General features: G+C 42.7%; 1 protein-coding gene across 5 annotated transcripts in view; it reads right to left on the bottom strand.

The window, feature by feature from the left end:
- Positions 1–26,752, bottom strand: part of LNX1 (ligand of numb-protein X 1) — a 219,056-nt gene that overhangs the window by 139,563 nt on the left and 52,741 nt on the right. For 2 of the 5 annotated variants that reach the window (XM_068542948.1, XM_068542943.1), the window contains one exon: positions 23,508–23,593. In XM_068542948.1, coding sequence (XP_068399049.1) covers positions 23,508–23,584 — 77 coding nt within the window. In that variant the 5' untranslated portion in view covers positions 23,585–23,593. Of the gene's footprint in view, positions 1–8,581; positions 8,774–9,064; positions 9,113–23,507; positions 23,594–26,752 lie in introns of those variants that run through there. The other 3 variants (XM_068542942.1, XM_068542946.1, XM_068542945.1) reach the window with 2 other exon arrangements.

The following is a 26,752-nucleotide window of genomic DNA, read 5'->3' as shown; positions in this document are numbered from 1 at the left end:
ATTGGGGGAAAGTAATTGCCAAAGTTAGGGCAAACTCTATCTTCCTCTATTAAACAAAGTAAATTTACAGTTAAATTATAGATAAATTATGTGAGACTTGGAGGTATCAAAGTGCCATCAATTATTTTATAAATACCAACTGTGAACTAAGGTGTATAAGAGGATGAAGAAGTGCTCTGTGGGCTATTCCTTAGCTTATAGACACATATATAACAGGGAGAAATTAGTGCTTTAGTGACCTGAATAAAAGTAGTCAAACATGGGATAAAAACTGTCTTTGAACCAAGAGCCTAGGTTGGAAGTGGAGGCTGGGAAGGCAGGGGCGCCATTTGCATTGCAGAGGACAGACAGAGGGAACAGAGGGAGGGCAGGTGCGTATGGGCTGCTGCAAAGGTATAGGTTAGCTCTGCTCCTACTTAATATCTAAATCAATGGTCTCCGAGAGAGTAAGCAATTCATTAACGCAGTCTGTGAATGACACAAGTCTGCATAGTGTTGCCAACACTAGAAAAGACAGAAAAAATATATATAAATGGTCTTTAAAGAAGTTGAAATATGGTCAGGAAATGAAAGAACTGAACTAAAGGGAGACAATGTAATATATCTGGAGTCAATAACTGAGAACATAGGTGTTCAGAAAATGGGAAAAACAAGGGAAGTGTTAAGTGAGAAGAGTCCCGGGTGGCAAGCCAAATAGATGCAAGTTTTAGAAGTTAGTGATGGACTTTCACAAGCCCGAGGAGCTTTGTCTCTCTTGACAGATTTTACTGTCTTTCCCCTGGGGTGTCATGGCACACCTTTAAAACTTGGGTTTGTTTGTAAGAACTCTGGCCCAGAAGAGATATCCTTCCAGTTTCTGGTCTACCAACACGGTGAAATGGAACAGACCCCCTGCCAATAACAAAAATGAAAGTAGAGTGTTTTGCATTGACCAAGGGCTCTGTTCATGCAGCTAGTTGCCATAGGGTCCTGGGCAGTGCTGATGTCAGAGGAGAAGCATGGTAAAGAAGCAGGCTGGCCTTCTTCCACTCAAAGCTGAAAAACATACTCAGGAAACGCTTATGGTTTTTTTTTAACAGACAACCAAGCTTTAAGGAAGGAAGGACAAGGTGGAGGAAGGTATTTGAATTCTCAACATTTTTCTACTGTTTCAATTCTACAGGTGTTCACGTATCATCTATTACCTGCCTGACGTTTGTCTGCATTTCTGTGGGAGTTCCCATAGCAATTCGATTTCATCCTCAATGAGTTTAAGTCTATTATGAAAATGGAGCTTACATCCAGAAAAAAAAAAATAGTTAAAACACTGCAAGAGAATCCACAATGAGTATGGTCCTCCAAAATAGGAGCCAGGGACACAAGTGTGGAGGGAAAGGAGTAAGATAGCAGTGTAGTCTGGCCCAGAACAGTCAAGGAAAGTTCATGGAACAGATGGTCCTCAGGGAGGATCCTGAAAGATAAATGGGATTTGGGCAAGTGGGAAGAAATCCAGGTGGGAGGAAGAACCTGAGCAAATTCCTCAATCAAGGAAGAGGAAGAGGAATCCACCCGCTGGTGTCTGATGTTCCCACATGATGATCTATATTTGAGGTTTTAAAATTATTTAGAAGTCACAGGATTTTGAGTTGGGTAATGATCTTAGATTCTCACCAAGTGCAAGAATCCTCTTTACAACATCCCAGACAGATGACCTATCAGCTTCTGTTTGAAACACCTCCAGTGATGGGGAGCTCATCAGTTTGCCAACAGCTGAATGAATGCTTCCCTCTTGTTAATATGACCTTTGGCTCTTGTTCCGCCATTCAGTGTAACATAGATCACATTCATTCCCTCAAAACATGCCAGTCCCCCAAATTAAAGACAGTATTGTGGTTTCTCTCTTGTCTTTTTGTCTCTGGTTCTTCCAGTTGTCTTCCTGGGTAGTCCAGGTAGTGGTAAAGGGTCCACCCAGGATGCCCTCTAGTTTGTTAAGGTCCCTTTGAAAACGTGGCTCCTGGAAGTGAAAACTTGTGCTTTGGGCTCAGGGTTCAGTGGAATAGTCACTTCCTTAACCAGGATACTACTTGTATATCAAAGCAACCTAAAATGACCTTTACTGATTTGCTTTTTTTTTTTTTTTTTAATTATTAGCACCTTTAATTTTTATTTATTTATTTATTTATTTATTTGGCTGTGTTGCGTCTTCGTTTCTGTGCAAGGGCTTCCTCTAGTTGCGGCAAGCGGGGTCCACTCTTCATCGCGGTGCGCGGGCCTCTCACTATCGCGGCCTCTCTTGTTGCGGAGCACAGGCTCCAGATGCGCAGGCTCAGTAACTGTGGCTCACGGGCCCAGTTGCTCTGCGGCATGTGGGATCTTCCCAGACCAGGGCTCGAACCCGTGTCCCCTGCATTGGCAGGCAGATTCTCAACCACTGCGCCACCAGGGAAGCCCCTACTGATTTGCTTTTGTAGATAAATTACACTATTGACTAAAAAAATTCAGTAGGTCTTTAGAATATGAAACACTTAACTATTGTACTTTGAAGATAGGAATAAATAATGGTAGTGGTGAAGGCTGCCAATTCTAACTCTCCTTGCTGGATTCTGCACAATATTTCAGCCTCTAAGTGGACAAGGAATTTCTCTATAAGTAGTGGGAGGGGCCTGTGTCCCCCCAAAAGATATACCCATATCCTAACCCCCAGAATTTGTGAATGTGACTTTATTAGAAAAAGTCTTTGATGATGTAATTAAGTTAAAGATCTTGAAATGAGATCATCCCGGATTATCTGATTTATCCTAAATCCAATGACAAGTGTCTTTTTAGGAGACAGAAGAAAAGACACAGATACAGAGGAGAGGGTGATGTGAAGACAGAGATAGAGACCGCAGGGATGCAGCCACAAGCCTGGAACACCTGGAGGCACCAGAAGCTGGAAGAGGCAAAGAAGGATTCTTTCCTGGAGCTTCCAGAGGAAGTAAGGCTCTGCCAACACCTTGATTTCAAACTCCTGGCCTCCAGAACTGTGAGAAAATAAGTCTGTGCTGTTTTAAGGTGCCAAGTTTAATTCGTTACAGCAGCAATATGAAGTGAATACGAGGTCTCTGTATGTCCAGGGGTATTCCCCAGGAATGCGGTACACATTCCCCAGGATCCTCTCCGACGCTTGTCTGCACGGTTCAGGGTTTAGGGACAATATGCTGAGTGGCAGCCACTTAGATAGCTACATACTTAGGGATAGCAGTTCTGCCCTGGTATAAAAACCTAATAATTTTCTTTTAATCCATTGCTAAGTTAGAACACAGAAGTCTTCAGAGATGACTGTTAAACCAAATTTGCTAGGGTCCCAAAGGGGAAAAAAGACTACAGGTAGAATAGCTGAGTTTGTATGTGTGCTGTGGAAGACATAATACAAGCATAATGATAATAATTAATGAGGAGTTTGAAAACACCAGATGACTCATGTATTAACATGAGTATGCAGAAGCCTAAACACACAGCGTACTATTCAAACAGGCCATGCGACTGACAGAAGTAGTCATAAGCAAGTTATGTAAATCATCTCAACAAATAGCAATGACATATTTAGTCCTCACCATCATATGTGCGCTGTTGTCATGCTCTGCACCAAGAGGCCATTAAAGAAAATTCTTGGAGAGTTTCCACTCTGCTGTTGGTGAAGTCTTTTATGTCCTTGTGACAAATGCATCAAACACAAGAAGCGACTAAGAGTCATTGGAAAATAATGGTGGAATTTAAGTCCACACATTTCAAGTCACATATTAGTGATACTAAAAAAAGAGTCTCTGGTTAATTGGGACAGAACCTAACCACTGTTAGGAGTGTATTGTCAATCTACCATGTCAAGGAGCATGGCTCCCTGGAACAGGGGGGAGAAGTTCTTCTAGAAAGGCAGACACAGAAGGGCAGGGGTGAAGAGAACAGGAATAGAGAGATAAGCACAGAAACCGCAAATCTCAAATTTGGAGGTCATCTTGTCTACCCTCTACCTGAATCCCAGGAACCCCTTCTCTCCTTTTAGAATATAATATAAAATAAAACATAATGATTATTACTATTTAATGAGCAGTTCACTAAGTGCAAGATACTATGCTGGGTACTTTCCATGTATTTTCTCATTTAATCTTTAGAATGATCCTATGAGATCAGTGATTATAGTCTTTATTTTACAGATGAGCGGCATATGCTGCTAGAGAAACACAAATCTTCTTTGTCACTCATTCATTCAGCAAACATGTACCAGGTACTAAATATACCAAAAAACAATCACCTTCAGTGACAGGGAACTCAGTGCCCTAAAAGGCAAACTACTGGATTTTGGGACAACTCTAATTTTTAGAAAGTTCTTCCTTGTATTGATCTGAAATATATCTGTGGGTAACTAAGCAACAGGTCACTGTTGCTTAGTGACCTAAAGGCAAACTACTGGATTTTTGGACAACTCTAATTTTTAGAAAGTTCTTCCTTATACTGATCTGAAATATATCTGTGGGTAACTAAGCAACAGGTCACTGTGGTGTCCTCATGTCCCTTAGAACAAAGTAAGAGGAAAAGATGAATGTAAAAAGTTTATAGGGGACAACCAACATTTTCTGTTTTTGATTTCAGCTCAGTGCAGTTTTTGTGCTTTGCAATTTGTATGGCTTTCATGTAAACCTTTATTCTTTGGAGATAACAGATGGTTAAATCCTATTAACCCAGAAAGAGTGATGTAGTCTTCCTTCCAAATGGTTTTGAAAAGCCCTTGATACTTTGGAGGCCCTGTCAGAGGACAATAAATTTGCCACCCACATGAAAGTGAGTCTATGTGATGCCAGCACAGAAATATCAAGAATAGTTATGTACCACCGGGGAGTCCATGGATACTGAGACAATGAGGAGGACACATTTTAGAGCATCCCTCATACGTCCCCTCTTGGTAGCATCTTACAAAATGGCCTTTTAAGTAGTCAGAATCCTAGCAGACCCTATTTCTCCACTTTCAGTGAGGAATTCAAATCTAAAAAGGAGACACTGCAAGCCAGGAAGCCAGGAATCACTGCTCCAGGAAAACCCACTGTTTATTTACATCGCAGAATCCTACTGCCCACTGTTCTGCAAAGGTTCAGGCATTTCAACTGGCAGTTCCCCTCCCCTGGAAGTCCAAGATAAACAAGAAAATCTTTGTTAATCAGGTTCTCCTTTTAAGCCTTTGGGGGCCTTTTGGGAAGTCTGTTTTGCTCAGAGAATCTTTGGTTCTCAAGTTACTACTGTTTCCATCATTATCATATCCAAACTGTAGCATGGCCTTAGAAGTCTAGCTGTATCCAATATAACAATTGTTTCCTATAATAATATACAATTTAACATTTATTGAGTGCTTACTATATACCAGGCACTTTATATAAAATCATTTCAGTTATTCCTCGTGACAGCACTGGGTTTGGTAAGTATTCTGTTTTCCAGATGATGAAACTCATACGAAGAGATATTAAATTGCTTCTTTAGTTTAGTAATTATATGGCGGGACTGGCTCTCTAACCCAGATCTGACTGATTTTACCCAGGGTGCCTTCCTTTCAAGAAAATAATACTAGTAATAGCTGACATTGTGCCAGGGACTATTCTAAGCACTTTGTACCTTTCAACTCATTTCAACTTCACAATAAGCCTATTTTACAGCTGAGGTAAAGTGAGGTTAAATAACCCATCCCAGGTCACAAGGCTAGTAGGAGGTGGAGCTGGGTTTTGAACCAAGGGAGTCTGGTGGCTGAGACCGGGCCACTCTTCTAAAGCAGTAGCACCATTCCACCTAGAATTCAATAAATAAGATTAATATTTCCTAGGGAGGCATTGCCCACTCCCCTGCAGTCAACCTGACCTACCCACCTAGGTGTGCAGCCCATCCAGCTTCTGTTATGGGGCCCAGGGGCGTGTGAAGCACACCACGTTAGCGTCCCTTTTGCGGGAAAAGGTAAACAAGGAAACTGATGGAAAGGGAGGTTGAGGTGTTTCCCCAAGCTAGCAGTCGGATCAAGGTTTTGAACCCTTGGTCTCAACCCACTAAGCTGTTACCTTGCTCTTGAATGGCGAACAGTTGCCTTATCTTTTCAGGATGGGGTGAGACCTGGAGAAGGTCCCAGGGCCCTGGGAACATGCCTGCCCTCATGCAACGGCTCAAGGTCATCAAAGGACACACGATAGTCAATTGAGGGAATTATCATATCCAAAAGACCTACAAGTCCCCCTTCTTCAGTCCAAGGCTCCTGCTCCCAGCGACTTGGCCCTGCAGCTCACCAGGCTGTGGCCAAGGGTGTTTATCTGCAAGCCTGGAGGAGACCAAGCACCAATCTGCCCTGCAGATAGCACAACTGAAGGCAGAGAGGGCTGCCTGCCAAGTCAGATTACAGCAAATGACAGCAGGACATTTCCCCCAAAGGCCTGCGAAGGACCACATTTTGTGGGACTGTTGTGGGATGAGAGCCTTGAGGAGGGAAAAGGCAGGAGTAACAAGCGGCGGACAGCTCCTAAACCCTGCCTGGGAGGTCGGTGGAGACCAATCTGCCTGGCCTGTTTAATGACACAGTTTAAGCATTTTCCTGCCTCCTGCCTGTTTCCTTTCTCTGCACTGTGAACATTGGTGTTAATTACTTACAATTAATAATGGTAACAAGAACTATCAGGGCCCCTAACAATTGCAATCACATTAGACCTTTAATCTCGGTAAGGTCAGACTATCTCTTCCAAGCAACCCAGATAAATGCCTTAAAGAAGGATGTATATAGATGCTCTATATATGTTACCTCATGTACTTCTCAGGACCACTTTATATTGTAGGGATTATTAGTTCTTGTTTTACTGATGAAGAAACTGAGGCTCAGAGAAGTAATATAAGGAAGATGTAAATGAAAGAGACTGTACATTTTTCAATCAAGCCTTTTTGCCACTTAACCAAGGGATGGAGTTACTACAGGAAGGGAACCACTGTGGATCTTTTCATCCCTTTGGACAAAACTCATGTATACATTATCCAAGACACCAACTGCATTCTGGATCACTGTGAAGTCCAGTCTCTGTAATTTTTTCCCTTTCTTATATCTGGGGGTGTAGGGACTTCCCTGGTGGTGCAGTGGTTAGGAATCCGCCTGCCAATGCAGGGGACACGGGTTCGAGCCCTGGCCCGGGAGGATCCCACATGCCGTGGAGCAGCTAAGCCTGTGTGCCACAACTACTGAGCCTGTGTGTCACAACTACTGAGCCCATGTACCACAACTACTGAGCCCGTGTGCCACAACTACTGAGCCCGTGTGCCACAACTACTGAGCCCACGTGCCACAACTACTGAAGCCAGCGCACCTAGAACCCGTGCTCTGCAACAAGAGAGGCCACCGCAATGAAAAGCCCACGCATCGCAAGGAAGAGTAGCCCCCGCTCGCCACAACTAGAGAAAGCCCGCACGCAGCAACGAAGACCCAACACAGCCAAAAATAAATAAATAAATAAATAAATTTATATCTGTGGGTGTAGTGTCCTTGGCTTTTTTCCTTTAATAGCCAGGGGCTCTGACATATAGTGATGAAATGATTGCTTTAACCATACATGAACTACTATGCAAAGAACTAACAAACCATGGCCAACAGAGGAAAGGCAATCTTGTCGAGAGGTTTGTGACTTTAAAGACACAATTTTATCCGGAAGGTTCAGGATCTAAGAGATCTTTTTCTCTTCTGCTGACAAAACTCGGAATCAAGTGAGCACACTGGTGAGGGACAAGCAGCCGTCACCACCCAAGCACAGGGCTCAGGGGAAAAGGACAGACTCGAAGGTCACTTGAAGAGCAATATAAGCCTCTGAGGAGTAAGAGAAACTGGCAACAAGTGCGGAGCAGAGTCTCGGGGGAGAAGCAACTGTCTGAGACCAAAGTGTTCTCAGCTTGTTTCAATTTATACTTTTGGAGAACTGCCATGCGCTTTGAATTTCTGGGTGGAGGAATATGAGTATTCATAGGAATATGAATATTCCTAACATATTATTCCCTTGCTAACTGAAATCTCAGAAAAATAGCCCATGAAGGAATCCAGAATGAAATGCCTCTCTCCCAGGTTGAGTTTTCTCCCCCATTTTTCCAGCTCTTCCCAGCAGGGACCTGGGTTTGGAGATGGCTTCTTTTCCCCTAACAACAGAACTGAGTGCGGTGTGGCTATTGGGCTGTCAAGAACAGAAGTAGCAACAGGCTGTGTGGTCAGGATTAGGAAAGCAAAAATGGATCCTAGAGGTAAAATTACTTAAAAAAGAAAGGTCCTGGCAGAACAATCTCCTTGGTATATTTGCTAAGAAAAGAAAGAGAGAAGAAAATGGAAGAGTTCCAAAAAATTACAAATCAGACCTGAATTTATATTCTTGTAAACACTGAGGAAATAATCTTTACTTTAACCAAAGGTCAGCAGGCAGGCACTCAGGGTCTGAATGTAAACAATTTTAATCCAGACTGCAAAGTGGTTTTAAAAAGAACAAAGAACAAAGAAAATAGTAGACTTTTTTAGAGTAGAAAGAGGGAGGAACGCTGGAGCGCAGGGCTGCTGAGTAAGGGCAACAGAGCTTACCTGTTGGAGGAACAGACTTGCAGGAGAAAAAAAAATTGAGGTCATCTCACAGGTTTAGATGGAAATTGCCTCTGGTGAACGCAGAAGGTAAGACAAAATAAGGCAAATACGGCAACTCTGAATTCAGCCACCTCCCAACATGGGCTGAACAGGTCTGCATCTTTGAGTTAAGTTTCAAAAAAAGTCCCCACTCCACTTCAGGGTTTAAAAAAATAATAATTAGTTCAACTTCCCAGACAAGCAGAGGCAGGATTAATGATTAAGAGAAACAAAAAGGATTAAATATCTGGACTGGGAGAAAGTTCCTGTGCCACCAGAATGACAACGGCATCTCTTTTCCTTTCAAAAAGGGCTTCTCCCTCTGGGTCAAACACCCAGGGCTAAACCATTCAGCTTACGTTTTTCATTCAAATTCTTCCTTAAGATCCTTCCGGGGCCAGTGGTCTAAATGCCCAGAGAGAAAAATGGAGGGTTTCAGCTCACCTTTTCGAGTGCTGCCTGGGGCTCTCAAAGCAGCAGCAACTCTGCAGCTCTCTTGCCTTGTGGGTTAATCCAGCAGCTCCTTGGGCCACCTGAGCAGGACCGGCCTCCACCGGTCGTACAGGTGCCTTGAGGAAGGAGGAAGGCACTGGTCGGTGGAGACCAGGAAATGTGTGACATCACGGGAGCCTCGACAGATAAAACATTGCTGGGACCTTAGCTATTGAAACAGTCAGTAGGTCCCGCCCACCTGTCATTTACCTGAATACCTGGGAGCAGGTAGGTGGTGTCTCTGCTTGGACAAATGAATCAGAGCAATTAGCCCTATGGAATTTACTTTCTTTCCTGAGCACAGCGCGTGCCCAGCCCCGTGGGCAGATCTGAATTTATACGCCTGGTTGCTTCCTCAGTCCCCTCCTCCCACCCCCTCCTAATAGTTGCCTACAAAAGAGTTAAAAAGAAAGTTTATTTACTTTTCATTTTAAAAACTTTATCTTTTAAAATTGAAGTATAGTTGATTTACAATATTATATTAGTTTCAGGTGTACGACCTGAATATTGAATCAGGTGTAGTGATTCAATATTTTTATAGATTATATTCCATTTAAAGTTATTACAAAATAATGGCTATACTTCCCTGTGCTGTACAATATATCTTTTTTGCTTATTTATTTTATACATAGTATTAGTTTGTACCTCTTAATCCCCTACCCCTATCTTGCCTCTCCCCACTTCCCTCTCCCCACCAGTAGCCACTAGTTTGTTCTTTATGAGTCTGTTTCTGTTTCGTTACGTATATACAGAAACAGACTGTTTTATCTTTTAGATTCCACATATAAGTGATAACATAGGATCTTTAAACACAAAACAGACAGTCATTTAATGAGCATAAGAAGGAAGTGTGTGAAGATTGACTGCTTGGAATATATCTGAGATTTACCCCCAAATCGCCTTTCTTAATGGCATCCATTTGGATCCCAAGTGCGAGAGGTGACATTTCAAATTCATTAAAAAAAAAAAATCTAAATATGATGCTTGTTAGTAGTTTCAGAGTCAAGTTTTCAAACACTTCCCCCCCCCCCTCCCCCCCCAGCATTTCATCCCATATTCAGGAGTTTGGGAAACTTCCGTCATTCCTACCGCCCTGGCCTGGCAGAGTCACACGGAGGTTAAAGTTCACCGCTGGCCTGCAATTAGGAGCAATTTAAATGATTCCGATTCGAACGATAGTACATTAATAAGGTGGCTTTGTCAGCTGGGTAGAGCCCGGAAGGAGCAGTCAGGATTATTTCTGTCCCAAGCATGGTACGTGACCCTGGGCAAGTCATTGTGTTGCTTCAGCTTTTCCAGTAGGAAAAGAGTGGAACGCTACAACTCTTCTGGTGTCACAGCGGCTGCTGTGAGCTATTGCGACTGACTGTTAAACCCTTTGGCATCTTTCAGAGGACTGTAAACAGCTTCCATCATTGTATTTAAATGTCGTGTATTTCTGTGGCCCCCCTGCCCCCGTCCAGTATCTCTGGACAATTTATTCACTCTCTGGAATGTACTACCTGGGGAAATCGTGGGTTCTCCCTCCCGGGAGGCTGGCCTGCTTGCCCAGAGATATATTCTATTTTTTTCCCTTGAAGAAAAAAAAAAAAAAAAGTTGAAATTCCGGCTTTTCCCCTCTACTCTAGCTCCCTTGTCTCTTGATACTGGAAATGCTTTGGTTCCATAGTTCTAACACTGTCCTTCTTCAGAGGTTTTTGGATTGGTTGGTTGGTGTTTTGGCTGGGGGAGGGGTGGAGGAAGAAGGATAAGTGGGGGGGGAGGGGAGGGGAGGGGGATGGGTGGGGATGGGAGGGGGAGGGGAGGGGGATGGGAGGGGAGGGGAGGGGGAGGGGAGGGGAGGGGAGGGGGAGGGGAGGGGAGGGGAGGGGGAGGGGAGGGGGGAGGGGAGGGGGAGGGGAGGGGGAGGGGAGGGGGAGGGAAGGGATGGAGAGGGGGAGGGGAGGAAGGTGTTGATTCCATTCTCTTGGCCTCCACATTGACTGGGTGCCGCCAGTCATTCGATACCTTGTAAAACAACCAAGGAGGGAAGGAGGAGAAATTCTAGTCAAGGGCTGGGGTGCTGCAGGGCGGGCTCTGGATACTTCACTTGCAAAAGAGCTGGTAAAACAACCAGGGAGGGAAGGAGGAGAAATTCTAGTCAAGGGCTGGGGTGCAGGGCGGGCTCTGGATACTTCACTTGCAAAAGAGCTGGCTTCTCTCCCCAGCCGTCCCAGAGTGCTCTAGACTACCTGCCCCACTTGGGAAAGGGTGCACTTAGTAGAGAGCTGAAGCTTAAAAAAAAAAAAACAACCAAACAAAAACCCATTCACGTTTTTATCCAATAGAAACTATGGTAGGTGTGGCTACTACTTTATTATTAACAACGACAACAAAATAAGACTAAGGCAGCAAAACCTTCTACTTGCCGGTGTTTCCGGAATAAGTACCGGCCCGCCAGCAGGAGGGCCAGCCCAGCCGCCAGCCTGGTGAATCATCCGGAAGGCCTGCCTACAGTTGCCTTCCCTGTGTGTCAATCATCTTTGAAGGGCGCCAGGCCCCACCGGGGAGGGGGAGAAAATCACAGACTTAGGGAGGGTAGACGGGGAACACGGTTTCTGGGTAAAAGAATTTGCAGGAAGTGACAGCGCAGAAAGCGTTTTCTAAAGCCGTCGAGGCTTTGGGGCTTCACTTGCTGTATTCAGATACACAGCCTTCTGCTTCTGGGGTTTGATGAATAAAAATTGAGAACAGAAGTTGAACCATGAGTGGAGCTTACTCCCAGAAACGGTGTATAAAAGGAAAGGAAAAAGTAGATGTATCTCACACAGTAAGCCCCTCGACTTGGTACTCCTGGATTTAGAATAATCTTTAAAGACTAAAAAAATCAATATGGGCTTCATTATTCCATTAGGGCCGTTGCATTATTTAGGGAAATGCTATTTCTAAAGTACTGGTGAAAAGATATACACAATAATCATAAGAAACAAACACTGAATAAGTGCTTAGCTGGTGCTACTTAAGTGTTGTAAGCACTTTGTACCACAATCCTATAAGTTAGGCACTATTACTATTTGCATAGACGCTGGAAAACCGAGGCACAGAGACGCTGAACACTCGCTGAAAGCCAGCACAGCCAGCAAATGGCAGGGCCAGAGCAGTTTAACCCACTGGGAAAAAATGGGGAAAGGTTCTGATTTCATGCTCCCTGGACAACTTCCTGGACACTAATCAAAGTTCTTACCCATCCTCTATTCAGAGGGAAGTGTCTTGTAGAAGTAGCCCTGGGAAGTGTAGTTTCTGGGAAGGACTGTCTCCAATTGCAAATGAATTACTAATCTGGTTTATACACTGAGTATGTAAATATAGAACATATATACATATGGATACATTTATACATATATTTATGAGAAAACACGCCAGGAAATCCATCATCCCTGGGTGCATCCTCAAAATCATCTTTTTGGGGTCTGTCAAACCAACCCCAAGAAGGGAAGGCCAACTTGAGGGACCCCTCAAGAATGGGGCTTCCCTGGTGGCGCAGTGGTTGAGAATCTGCCCGCCAATGCAGGGCACACGGGTTCGAGCCCTGGTCTGGGAAGATCCCACATGCCGCGGAGCAACTAGGCCCGTGAGCCACAACTACTGAGCCTGCGCGTCTGGAGCCTGTGCTCCGCAACAAGAGAGGCCGCGATAGTGAGAGGCCCGCGCACCGCGATGAAGAGTGGCCCCCGCTTGCCACAACTAGAGAAAGCCTGCGCACAGAAACAAAGACCCAACACAGCCATAAATAAACAAATAAATAAATTTAAAAAAAAAAAAAAAAGAGCCTCTTATTCTACCTTTAAAAAAAAAAAAAAAAAAAAAAAGAATGATCAGTTGTAACTCTCTATGACATCATTTATGGTTATTTCTCTCTAAAACTTCAACAGTCTATCCCTTTAAAATCTGCAAATGTTATCAGAAGGGTCATAAGAGCATAGGACTGCATACAACTGGATTATATGGACAACATAATATTAAGTTCCAATACAACCACTACCAAGTTAGATGGTTTAGACCAAGCTTGGCAAATACTAGACACACACCGCTCCGTTCCCTCCTCCCATATCATTCTCACTGTCATTGCTAGAAGGCCGTGGTGCCCTTGAGCTCAGAGGTAACCTTGGAATCTTCAAGACCCAAGTCCAAGCACAGCAGCAATTTCTATCCTTGGTTTGAGAGTAAATGGGAGGGATAATCAGGAAAGGAAAAGATTGGTGTTGGCTGGTGTCATTAGGCAAGATTTCATGGAGAATGGAACATGAATCAAACCTTTTAGGATTTGGAGAGATAGCTGAGAAGGGCACACAAATCCAGGCAGGACAGCAGGTGGAGGCAGGGATGATCCCAACTTGTGTGTGTTGGGGAGGAAGGTATGAGAGGGGGATGAGGGAAAGGACAAGAAAATGAAAAGTGCACCTTGCTGGGGTAAAGAGGAGCTATCCTATGCTTGGTTTGGATGGGTAAGGTGGGCCAGATGATAAATAGCCTCAAGAGCTGACCCTTCACATCTTCACATTACTGCTGGCTACTTCTCCCATGACGATTAAACAGCGAAAGGAAGAAAGAAAGACAGAAAGAGGGAGAAAGAAAGGAAGGAAGAAAGGAAGAGAAAGGAGGGAGGGAAGGAAGGAAGGGAGGGAGGAAGAAAGAGAAAGAAATTCAGCATCTAGGGCATGGGTCATTTATTAAGAGCGACAGTATTTTTGGTGCTGAGCTAAACTTCTACAATATGCCATTTCGGCTACCATATGATCATCTCACTCTTTAGAAGCAAGCCTCCTTTGCCATCAACATATCCTGTAAACTTTGTTCTTTGGAGAGACAGGTGGAATACATTAGAAAGCTCTCTGAACTCAAGGTTGGGCCTGTCCTAGTTAGCCAGCCAGCTCACTTGGGCTTTTTGATTAGTCTGAATTCTTTTATGTATCTTGACAGGGAAATCTATGGGGGGAAAGGAGGTCTGTTTTCAAAGCTCTTTCCTTCTAGATCACTACAATGAAGGTTGGCATTCTCAAGGATTCTTCCCGGCAATGAACTATTGCTAAGACCGTACCTCAAGATTCATCAGAACTACCTTAGCCCCTCTTTGCTTCCTTTTTCTTCCCCCACAGCATATTTGTAGAGTTGTCTAAGATGACTGAATGCCACAGCAAAAGTGAACATATTCCATCTGATTGTAATAAAAGGCATCTCTTTAGCTGAAAGTATTTAGCATTATGAGATGGAATTGCTGTACATATTGCATCATGTTGGCCTCAGTTTCTTTTTTGAACTAGCTTAGCTCCAAATCTTTTATTGGATAATTACAAGTACTTAGCAAGTTACAAGTAAGCAGAACCCAGAAGGCCAATTATGGAAAATAATAGTGATAATCACAGATATCAGCTGATGGGATAGATGCCGTCTGGTTCTGTGTATGTGGAAGAGATTGCATTTCTCTCACAAACTCACAGCCCATGTGTTATCTGGCTTGCAGATGAGCTTCTAGGATACTTGATGGATGTACAGTTTGGGAGCACTCTCTGGGTTGTGTGCTTTTGGCGGGAGAGGGAGTACATTGGTCACTGGAGGTGGCACACATTTTGTGACCGTTTCCTACACAGACCTGCGGCCAGCACGGCACACTCTTCTTTAGTAGAAAAACAAAAAAAGACATCATTATTGCTCTCTCTGTAAATGTCACAAGGCCTATATTCCACAAATGTGAATATCTATGTTTTTATGACTCCATCCTTGCATAAACCAGGTGGGTTATTCAATTTTTTTGCTGATGGTTGTTGCTATTTTGAAGGTTTTCGTATCTTTCTTTCTTGGTTCCATCATATATAGCTACTATAACTGACCCAATACCATGTGCCAAAGGTGTAAAATGTCTCCTCTCCTTTTGAACTTTGGCCTCATCCTGGGGGCTTCCATGTCTTTGTAGACAACCCCTCTACATCCTTGACCTTGTCAACTCTAAGGACATTTATCACTACTCCTCTTAAGCTGCCCATTTTCGGGGCCACCGCTTGGATCTTCTTATCATGCAAAAATCTTCAATTTCAAGAAAAAAATCTGAGAATGCTGCTCTCTCCTATATTCTTTTAGCCATTCAGATTTTCCACTCCCCTACCCAAATTTTACCTTCCTCTTTGAATTGATTGTGATCCCTGGTTCTTGACTCCTAGAGGCTGCCCAAGAATACTGTTCCCTACTGTTTTCACTTCAAGCCTGTCTGGTCCAGATCCCACTTCCTCGCCTGCATCCTCAACTTCCTAATGGCCTGGCAGAACCAGGGTGCCAGCCTTCTTTCTTCCTATAAGCACGATGGTTGGTGCCACCATATCTGTACGCTCTGCAATGCCAGCCGCGCTAGTCAAGTCTCCTCGGCAGTCCTGGTCTGAGACTCTTCTCTGCAGCCATCCCACCTTCAGTTCATTTGCCTTGCCTGGCACAGTAGGTTTTTCGTGACCTGGCCCCTACCTCATCAGCACCTCCACATCCCTTCCATCCACAGAATACCACCCACGCCCCAGCCCCCATGCCCTGGTAACACTGTGTTAGAGGGACTGCCCCCCCACACCCCCATTTCCACAGGAGAGTGGTTTCCAAAGCAAACTCCGACCATGCTTCGCCCTTCACTCATTCTGCCCCTGCAAGTCCATCACTGGAAAAATGGAAAAAAACCACAGGCGAGCTTGGCTTCTCTCCTCCCCTTTCTGTCTTGGGAGTGAGCCCGAGCTTTCCTCTGCTGCTGCACGTGCTGAGGCTTCCCCAGGCAGGCTTCTGTTTGAGAAGCTGCCGTGCCCAGATCTGCTCAGGCCGGGTGCCTTCAAGCTCTGTTTTTCCTTGTTCCAGGCCTCGTTCTCCAATTTAGCTATTACCATTTGAAAGGCGATATTTTGGCCTCCATGATTACTCTTTTGAATTTTTCTCCAATTATTCCAAACTTAGGAGAGTCACTGTTTGTTGGGGTCCCCTTGGATATCCCAACAAACCTGAGTGTGGTTCCCATAACAGCACAGTGTCTCTCACCGCTAGGCTCTTACCCATGCAGCACCATCCTGACAGGTCTTGCTCATTTACCATCGCCTGGATTGATGTTATGCACTTGTATATGTTCTCTTACAGAATCCTGGCAGAAACCCCATGAGCTAGCTCTACTTAGCAGATGAAGAAGCTGAGTCTCTGAGTGGTAAAGTAACTTGTCCAACATGCCCAGCAGGTTACAGGCAAACCTGACACTCAGGTATTTCTCCTCCTTCAGCTTGGGTAACTCCTTCTCCCTCTTCATGTCTCAGCACAGATGCCACCTCCTGTATAGAATCTCCCCTGGCTTTCCCAAGCCGACATCCGCGCCTGCGCTGTGCTCTCCTCACGCCCTAGTCCAGCAGTTATTGTTCTGATTGTAATTTTTTACACACAATCCTCTCTAGACAGTCAGCTAGTGAACACGACTTTTCCTAGACCTTCAGGACGTAGCCCAGTGCCTGGAAGGAACACAGCCCAGTGCCTTCAATAAATATTAGTTAAAAGAACTAAAGATGACTATAAAACAAGGGAAGGAAGGAGGGAAGGGAGGGAATTCCCATTGTTAGGTTAAATTTGGAACTATCCCTCTTTCCTTTTCCCAGGAGTCTGGGCTTGTAGACTTTGGGAAGGGAACTAACTTTATTACATTTAATTTTCACAGTAATACTACATTCTAGACATTCATTCTTCATTCATTCACTTATTCAAAAAAAATTGTTAAACACTGTTAAGGATGAGAAGAGTCTCTGTTTCCAGGAACCCATAATCAATGGAGAAGCAGAGTTAAAGACAAAGGATTAAAGCACAAGTGGAAATTACCGGGTGCTTGTGCAGTTGCAGGAAAGAGGAAGGTCAGCTTGTTTCTTCTCATGCAAAGGCTTTAAGTTGTTAAAGAGTTCTGCCCAAGTTCACCCAGCTAGTAAATGACGGCGCTGACACTGGGGTGCAGATCTGCTTACTTTAGAGCCTGTAGCTTTCCCAGGCTCCACATAGCCTCGCCTTGGCCCTTAGCCAAGAAGGGGGCTCATGGGAACAGGGACTTGTCCTGCTTCTAGATTCTGTGTGTGTCACTCCAGAGAACCTGAGGCTTCTTACGCCTTTAACAATTTTCACGAATGTAGAGACGGGTTCTCTGAGTGGGTAGAAAAACTAGCAACTTCTCAAATGTGGTCTCAGAGTTTCATGCCCACAGTCAGCATTGGCTGGCACCTTGAGAAGAACTTGAAAAAGACCTGTGCTCTCAGGTGACAGTAACATCTGTAGATATTTAGACGAATTGAAATTCCTTTAAAGAGGAGTTGACGACTTCGGTAAACATTAGTTAAAATCCTCACCTCAAACTTCACAAGCTTTTTCAGTGTTGTATAATTTAAATCCCACTTAATTCTATTTTTTGTATACTCAGTCCTCAGTGAAGAAGACCATATGACCATTCTCTTCACAAACCCTCCATATACTTGCTGTCTTTTATGTTGTCTAATGGAGTGCTCTGTCTAGGCCTAAGAGCCCAACTTCTTCAAACTTTTTCCTGAGAAATTTGAAAGTTCATAATAACTAGTAACGTACAGTGACTCACAGATACACACACAAAACGGCCCAATAAGGGATGGAGTGGAAAAGGCAAAAGCAAGAGGGGAATCACGTTGCTGGTTCCTTCGGGTGTGATAAGCACAGAAGAAGCTAATTTCCTAGATAGGGAAGTGTTTTCCTTCCCACTGAACTTCTGCTTCCATCCAAGAGAGGGGAGGTTCTCAAAAACGGGGATCATTGCCAAGAATCCTGTCCTTCAGTTCTCCTAAGTCAAAGAATATAAGAAGGGATATCAGGAAAACCACTCACCGTTAATGTGGAGACAGCTCTTGGTCTGACTCTGACTAACAGAGTCTCAGCAAAGGGAAGTTCGTTTGTCTGTTCTCAGATCAAGATGCTCCTCTCAGCTCGGACAATGAACCTGGATGGTTGCCTCTCTTTTCCGCCCTTCTTAGAGCTGAATTTCCCTGGGCACCTGCCACTACTCCATGATGAGGTGCCTGGAGTAAACAAGGGCGCTTCCCGGTGGTCGTGAAGCCACAGCAAGGTGGAGCAGTGAACATGGATTCCGGTGATGTGGACGAAGGCATCTCCATGGCCAGTTCTGGTCACTGTGGTTCCAGGAGCTGCCAGCTCCTCCCAAGTTCAGCGTGGAAGCTGCACTTCCAGTCGAAGTTTAGATTATCACAGAGTAATGAATACTTTCCCCTCCTACTCTCCCTCGCCAATTATGAGAATGTGGAGTTGTTGCCATCATGAACCTTTCCTGGAGTCCCCCATTACTGGGTGGCTCAGCTAATCCTGCATTGGAAATGTTGACCTCAACTGCAACCAAGGCGCCAAAGTGCAGACAGCAGAAGCTCATTCTCCCTGGGGTATGAGACTGTCTGAAAGATGCCTGCATTTTATTTTCAAATCCATTCAGCTCAGTTCGATGAACATTCGCAGAGGGTTAAGAGCTAGGAGCAGTGTTATAAACCGGCCTGGGTAATAGAGGCCCCGGATCTCCAGGTTCTCTGTTTGTACTGCCATAATTGAGGCTTTGTCAATGTCAGTACCGGCCATCAGCCTAGGGCGGCGAGGCTGGTCTTTTCAGCTCAGCCTGTCCCCCTGAAGTGGCATGATCCATGTGGCAAGGGAGAGGCTAGCCTTCAGTCCTTTCTCCCACTTTCTCTGAGTCGCCCCAGGAGGTGGAGTGGAAGTACGGCTTTGACAAGTCCTGCCACGGGTGTATTCCCACCTCTGGGAGTGTTGGGTGACTCTCACTAAAGTGTCTCCCCAGGGTGGCCAGTCCTTTTACATGATTTGGCTGCACTTGGATCAGCACTGTTCATGTTCCATCCGCCCACCTATAAACTCGCAGCTGTGACTATGGAGTGTATGGGGCAGCAAGCCAGGTGTACCTCAGGATGCTTGTTCTTCGATGTCATATAGCTGTGCAGTTTTGGCAGAGGGGACAGCAGTTGTGCTGGGCATGTCCCCTCCTCATCTCTGCCCCAAGGGGACGCTGCACACACCAACTCCTTTGAACTTGAAGGTGGAAGAAGACCTGTGAGTCTTCTGATCTACCCTCTATCCATCTGAAGGTAGCATCGTCTCCAGAATAAAGGAACCAGGAACCACATGCCAGAGGTCACCAGCAGGTCAGTCCCAAGTGCTAGTCATCTCAAAGCCAAACGTTCTAAACTGATTGCCATTATTTCTCCCTGTCCCCATCCCCCCTCCTACAAATCTCCTTGTTCTATAGAAACTGTATACTACCTACCCTCTTCATCCCTGCTTAAATGGAAAGAGGAACATAGTGAGAAAGAGTAATCAGGGTCTGTCAATGCGCCTGCCCAAAGTAATGGAAATGAAGTTACCCTCTGTAATGATCCAAGGATGGATTGACCCAAATGTAACAAGCGAGCTCTGCTGTCTATGATCTTGACACCACCATTAGGAGTTAGTCTGGGTCCTGGGAGAAACAGATGCCAGGATGAGGTTAAGCACGCAAGGACTTAATTAGGGAAGATACCTGTGTGAGCGACAACAGGACAGGAGCTGAGAAGGGTTGGGAAAGCACGTGGAAAAGCTTACATGTGTTTGTTGAATGAATGGGTGGATGGATGGATGCATGGATGAATGTATGAATGAATGGGCAAAGTATAGTTTGGAAAGGGAAGGAGAAAGGAAGCATCTGGGTACAAAATGATGTGAATTAGCAGAGTTGCTATTAAGTCATAGGCAGGGTAGATATTCAGCTGGGGCTGTACTGGGTGTTTACTCCTGACATCTCTTCTGATTGTTCAGGTCTATTCAGACTGGTTGATGCCTGTGCTGTACTGATTGTTAAACATTTTGAAAATCATCCCTAGTTACATGGACTATCATATCGCCTAGAATATTTGGCGATGTTTTCACAAACGGAAAGTTACTTATTTCTGATGGCCATTCCACTGCAACATGGGGCCACCACACATACTAACAATTCTCGCAGATGGTGGTGGTGCCATAATCAGGGGAGCCACCCCAATTCATTTGTTGTTCTATGACTCTGATGGAGGGCAATTTATCAAATTGAGGCTATGTCCATTCCAAGTTTCTGAGGAGCTGCTGATTTTTGCTCTACTCTCCCTAGGAAAGAATTTATATTACTTCCCCCACCACCCCATCCCAGTAAAAATATACCAGCAACCAACGCTGGTGGACTTCTTTGTTCTCTTATCAGAAGCACAGGACGGCCTCCTTAAACTGGAGAGTATTTGAAGAAAAAATAAACTGGGACCAAATGAAATGTGACCTGTTATTAAAGTTTTTATACTCACATGCTGAAGTAATGGGAATACCTGGGGGGCAAACTGATGAAATGTCTAGACTTAAAAGCCAGGTTGACAAGAAGCAGAAGTGACAGATCCCATGAGGATGTGGGAGTTGGAGACAGGGAGGAGCAAGAGAAGAGAACCCAGGAGCCCCGGAGATTGTACCAAGGACTCTGAACTCTCATGGGCGGTGGTATTGGGGTTAAGGCCAAGTTGAACTAGAGCTCCAAAGAGTAGATAAGGGGGTACACCTGGTATCTGGGGTGTACTTAGGCTAGCTGGATTTGTTGTTTCTTGTAACCAGAAATGAATTATGAGTATCAGTCCAAAGTCAGAGACAGACTAATTTGGCTTTCATATAATTCTCCAAGAATGAAAATCTGTGCCCATGTCTGGGATGGGGCTGAACCGCTTGGGTGGGAATAGCAGGTCACAGGTCACCAAGAAAAGAGCAACGCAGGAGCAGGAAACTGGAAAAGATGACGCTTTGGAGGTATAGAATTCTGAGGGAAGTGACATGCTTTCTTACGTGCATTTAAACTCCCCTTCCAGAGTAATAGAGTGCTTTCATTTTCTGACACAGGGCACAAGCTCTCTTTCTCTCAGAGTTTTAGCCACTGCTTCTCTCCTGTGTGGTAATGCCTTCACCCACCCACCGAAACACACACTGTCAGTAGCCCTGAGTCTGCACTGTCCCTCTCCTCACCTTTGGAGATGGCCCCTTTTCATAAGCTGTTTTCAATGACTGGATTTGACTACAGCACCTTTTTGCCACCCAGATTGATACAGTGGCTCAAAGTCACACACAGCCCTCTTCTTTCCTCTGTACCAAAGGTCTGCAGGAAAGAATAGCTAAAAATCCCTGCCTCTTCTTGTGGCAGGTGAAGACAGAAATGAGTTTAGGGCTGGGCAGCGGAAAACTCAAGAATTTAGACTGGAGATATCCCACCTCAGATATTGATCAAACTTGTGAAAATTAGGAAAAAGAAAAAGCTTATAAAATAAAATCAAACCAATCATAAACGAATTGGAGAGAAGAAGTAGAATTAAGCATATCCACCATCATGAAGAACATGGCATTTCCCCGTCACTCCATCAAAACCGCACACCCTCAGCCAAGGTACCAATGACGTCCTGTTGCCAGATCCATGCCGATTCTCAGTCCTCATCTACGACTTTTCCCTTTCACTCTACTCCAGCCACACTGGCTTCCTGGCTTTTCCTCGTACACAGCAAGCATACCTCCTCCTTACAACTTGGTATTGGCTGTTCTTCCTGCTTGGAACACTTCCAGGTTCCAGGTGTCCACATGGACTGCTTCCTCCCTCCTTTAATTCGGACTCAAATGTCACCATCTCAGTGGGGTCTATCATGACCACTCTATTTATAATTACAAACTTCTCCCCCTTGTACTCCCAATCTTACATACCCTGCTCTACTTTTACTTTTTTCCACATCATTATCACTTCTAACACGTTATGTTAATTGCTTATTTATTATGTGTATTGTTTATTGTCTGTCTCCTCCCATAAAATTTCTTGAGATCAGGGGTCTTTGTCTTTTACACCAATGCCCAGATATAGTCTAAGACATAGTAGGCGCTCAATAAATATTTGCGGAATATGTAAATTTCAGAGGCTTTCAAACACAAAGTTTAACTAAATGCTGTTAACATGATGAAACGAGGGCAGGAAAAGAGGCAAATGAAAAGATAAAAAGACCTGAAGTAGCGTATTAACATCAGCAAAGGTAAAATTTAAGTTTAAAATCACTAAACAGGACAAAAAAAAAGATATTCCATTATGATAAAAGATACTTTTTATAAAGAAGGTATAACAGTCATAATCCCATTTGCATCAAACACCAAAGTATGCATCAAACGTTAAACATCTAACTATGAACCAAACACTTTTAGAAATATAACAACAACTTGACTTTTAAGAAACACAGTTCTGGTGGATAACTTTAGGATGCCATTAGAATGACCTTGGAATTGTGAACACAAAATCAGACAAGACAGAAGAGATGCGCAAAAATAACGCAAGGTAATGTAATGATCTATAAGAGTTGTTGAAAGGATCTAAAAATACTTGAGACTAGAATCAAGTAACAAAAAGATGAACAGGCTGTAAACAAGTGCTAAAGCAACTTCTCTCTCCTCACATACTCATCAGAGAATTAAGGGAGAATCCAAGGAACCTGGATCACAAGATCACTGCAAGACTTGGAGTCTCCATTAGCCTAGTGAAGTGGAAGATGCCAGGTCAGTTATGGTCTATGACCAGAACTTGTATAGCATAACTTCTCCCATATTCTAATGGTAAAAAGAGTCGCAAGGCCACCCAGATTCAAAGGGATGAAAAAATACTTTCTATATCATGATGGGAAGTGTCAAGGTCACATTGAAGAGCATATGGGATGGGAATTGTGGTGTGGTAGCCATTTTGGAAAATACAATCTACTACAACAGATAATTGGAATACTTAAAAAGAAATTTTAATATATTATCTTTACAATTTACCATGCAGTTGAACATGTTAAAAAATTTAATAAGTTAAGTTATAAAAGTACCCTAAGAAGGGATTATATATATGTGTGTGTGTGTATATATATATATATATTTTTTTTTTTTGCTAGATTTATAAATTAAATAATAATGTTTGTAAATTACACTTAAAATCTAAGTAGGTGGATTCTTCTTAGAATATAAAAAACTGGAAAGAACATCACTCACACCCTAAGAAAGAGTAGAATAATCTACAAAATCATAACTCTTCTGGGGTCCATTAGTGATCTGAAGTTGTAGGGCAACCAGCTAGCCTGAAATCTAAGACAAGATAGGCACTTCCAAGGAAAAAATATGAGTACTAGCTAATCTGAAGCAGAGCATGGGAAGAAGGCAGATCTGCCGTGAAAGCAAGTAAGAAAAATTCAGCTAAAATCTGTAATAAATTTCTAAAGTCAAGTTTGGGCTATCATGAGAGTATAGACACCCTGGGAGTCGCAGGTAAAAAGAGGAGTCATACCTAATCAGAGGCTCTTCTCCACAGACCTCCTGAGAAAGACTGGTGCAGGGTAGAAGGTGGGAGAAACGCTTCCTCATGGATCAGGCCTGTGGAAGGAAGATAAGAAAGATCAGACTTCTCGTCAGAAAGGAATAAAGCCTAAGGCAATGGGGGAACATCTTTAAAATGCTGGAAGGGAAAAACTGTCAACCCCAAATTCTACACCCAGTGAAAGAGCCTTGCAAATATGAAGTGAAATTCAGACTTTTTCAGATAAACAAAGACCTAGATCATTTATTACTAATAGACCTGAACTACAAGAAATCTTAAAGGGATTTCTTTAGGGAGAAGGAACATGATTTGAGACAGAAACTTGGATTAACACAAAAAATGAATGGCACTGGAAATTGTAAGAATGAATGGACTGTGGAACTCAGTACACTTAACATCATTTTGGGAGCACATCTGTAATCCATTGTGATTATACAGGCTACTTAATTTGCCTGAACTGCTCTGAAGGAAATTCAGCATTCTAAAGTATAATGAGAATGGTTATTTATGTACTATTTGGGGGAACAGGCAACTTAGTTAAGGAAGAATGAGACTGGGACTAAGTTTATTAAAGGGCAAAGAAATTCTAATTTGTGTGGTCAAATGTTAAAAAAAAATAAACGTAATGGAGATAAGAAAAATTCAAGGAAGTAAAATGAGCATTGAAAATCTAAAGAAAAAAAGGATTACATTTAAAAATCTATCACTTTAATAATTTAAAACTTAAATTAAAAGAAAATAGTACCAGAATAATGTTCTGACACACGAGCCATCCTCAAAAACACCAAAAAACTTATACTAACCCAATATATCTCTTTGACTGTATTGGACAATTCTGGAGAAAGAAGGAAATAAGGACATAGATGAACTAATTCTTTTTGTTTACAAACAATTAATTACATAGCATTTGGTATGTGCTAATTTCTATTCTAAGTACTTTATGAATATTAAATAATTTAATCCTCACAAAGACCCTATGAGGCAGATACTATTATTTACATCTTACAAATGTGGTCAAGGTCACATGGTAAGTTCAAGATTGAAAATAAACATATTTTCCCTAAAGTCTTTGCTTTTAATCTCTGTGCCATACTGCTTTCCAATACAATAATTGAACAAAACCCTACATTTCAAATAAAGATAATTTTCATTACTTTTTATATGCCTGCAGAACATTTATAAAGACTGATCATGTAGCTGACTACAAAGAAAACTTCTGAAATTCAAAAAATAAAGATTTTATAGGTTATATTATCTGATCCTAATTCAATGAATAAGAAAAAAAATTATGAAAAGATGACCAAAAACTGTCTACTTGAAACTTAAGAAATACTTAGAGGGCTTCCCTGGTGGCGCAGCGGTTGAGAATCTGCCTGCTAGTGCACGGGACGTGGGTTCGGGCCCTGGTCTGGGAGGATCCCGCATGCCGCGGAGCAACTGGGCCCGTGAGCCACAGCTGCTGAGCCTGCGCGTCTGGAGCCTGTGCTCCGCAGCGGGAGAGGCCGCGATAGTGAGAGGCCCGCGCACCGCGATGAGGAGGGGCCCCCGCTTGCCGCAGCTAGAGAAAGCCCTCGCACAGAAACGAAGACCCAACACAGCCAAATAAATAAATAAATAAATAAATAATAATTAAAGGTGCTAATAATTTAAAAAAAAAAAAAAGAAATACTTAGAAAATATTTGGCTTAAAGAAGAATCAAAAGGGAAATTACCAACCATCTTGAAAGCTATGAAAAGGCAACCTTTGTAAAATACTCTAAGACTCTATGAAATTATACTAGAAAAATTTTACAGCCAAAAGCCCTTCCTTGTGAAAGAATAAATATGAGAAGTAAAGAAACTAAATCCACATTCTAAGAAATGAGAAAAAGAACAATAAAGAATGATTATAAAGGTAAAATCTTAAATTAATATAATAGAAAGGAAAAAAGTAGTTGAATACATAAATAAATTTAAAATCTTGTTGTATTAAAAATCTATACATTTGATAAACAACCTAATTTTTTAAAAGGAGAAAAAGCAAAACTATAAAAGATCAGGAAGTAGAAAGAACAGATATTAAAATGACTAAACATATTAAAAGAAAATATAATTTGAAACTTTATGGCAACAAGTTTGAAAACTGGAAAAAACATTGGAAAGGAAGAGGAAAAATGATCTATTTTTGCAGATGATATGATTGTAAACCTAGAAAACCCAAAGGCATCTAGTAAAAATCCCCTAGAATTAAGCAGAGAATTTTGTAAAGTAGATGGATCCAAAAATATGCCCTCCCCCCCAAAAAAAAATTAGCTTTTCTCTACTCTAGCAATAAAATAGGAATGGAAAAAAAATCATTTAAAATCAACCCCTATGGAATATTTGGATATAACAAAAAAAGGAAATAACAAAATCATACTAAAATATGTAAACGGAGAAATGGAAAGACATGCCGTATTCTTGGATGAGAAAACTCAATGCCATAAAAATGTTCCCTCAAATTGTGTATGGATTTCATGAAAACTCACAATAAGGTGGGTATTTTGGTTGTTTGTTTTTGGCAATTGGATAAAGTGATCTTAAAGTTTCTAGAAAAAAATTAAATACTAAAGAAAAGCTAAGTAATTTTAGAAAAGTAAACATGGGGCAGAGACTTCATCATCAGTTATTAGAACTCTGTAGAAAGCCACTGTATTCAAATAAGTACCTTATTTGATCCCAGTTTGATTGCACATCCAAGGATATAGTACAAATATATGAGTAAAAATATAAAGCAAAGCTCTTGCGAGAAAATCTAGTAGAGTATATGTACTATATTGTGCAGGAAAACTTTCCTGATCAAAACTGAGAAGTCAAAAGCTACGAGAGAAAAGATAGGCATATTTGACTCTAAAATTATAACTTTTAAAGCAAAGATATCATAAAAATATCATTGACCATAGTAGGTTTGCAGAAATACATATCGTGCAGATAGTATATTTAATTTTTATAATATACAAATATTTATTATAATTTGACAAGAGAAACAAGAACAAACCAGGGGACTTCCCTGGTGGTCCAGTGGTTAAGACTCCATGCTCCCAATGCAGGGGGCCCAGGTTGGATCCCTGGTCAGGGAACTAGATCCTGCATGCCGCAACTAAAAGATCCTGAATGCCGCAACGAACATCCTGAAGATCCCTCATGCAGCAATTAAGACTCGGTGCAGCCAAATAAATAAATAAATATTAAAAAAA

The sequence above is a fragment of the Eschrichtius robustus genome, chromosome 4, assembly GCF_028021215.1.
Source record: "Eschrichtius robustus isolate mEscRob2 chromosome 4, mEscRob2.pri, whole genome shotgun sequence".
In the NCBI taxonomy this organism is placed as follows: Eukaryota; Metazoa; Chordata; class Mammalia; order Artiodactyla; family Eschrichtiidae; genus Eschrichtius; species Eschrichtius robustus.
This window is presented reverse-complemented; position numbering and strand designations above follow the sequence as displayed.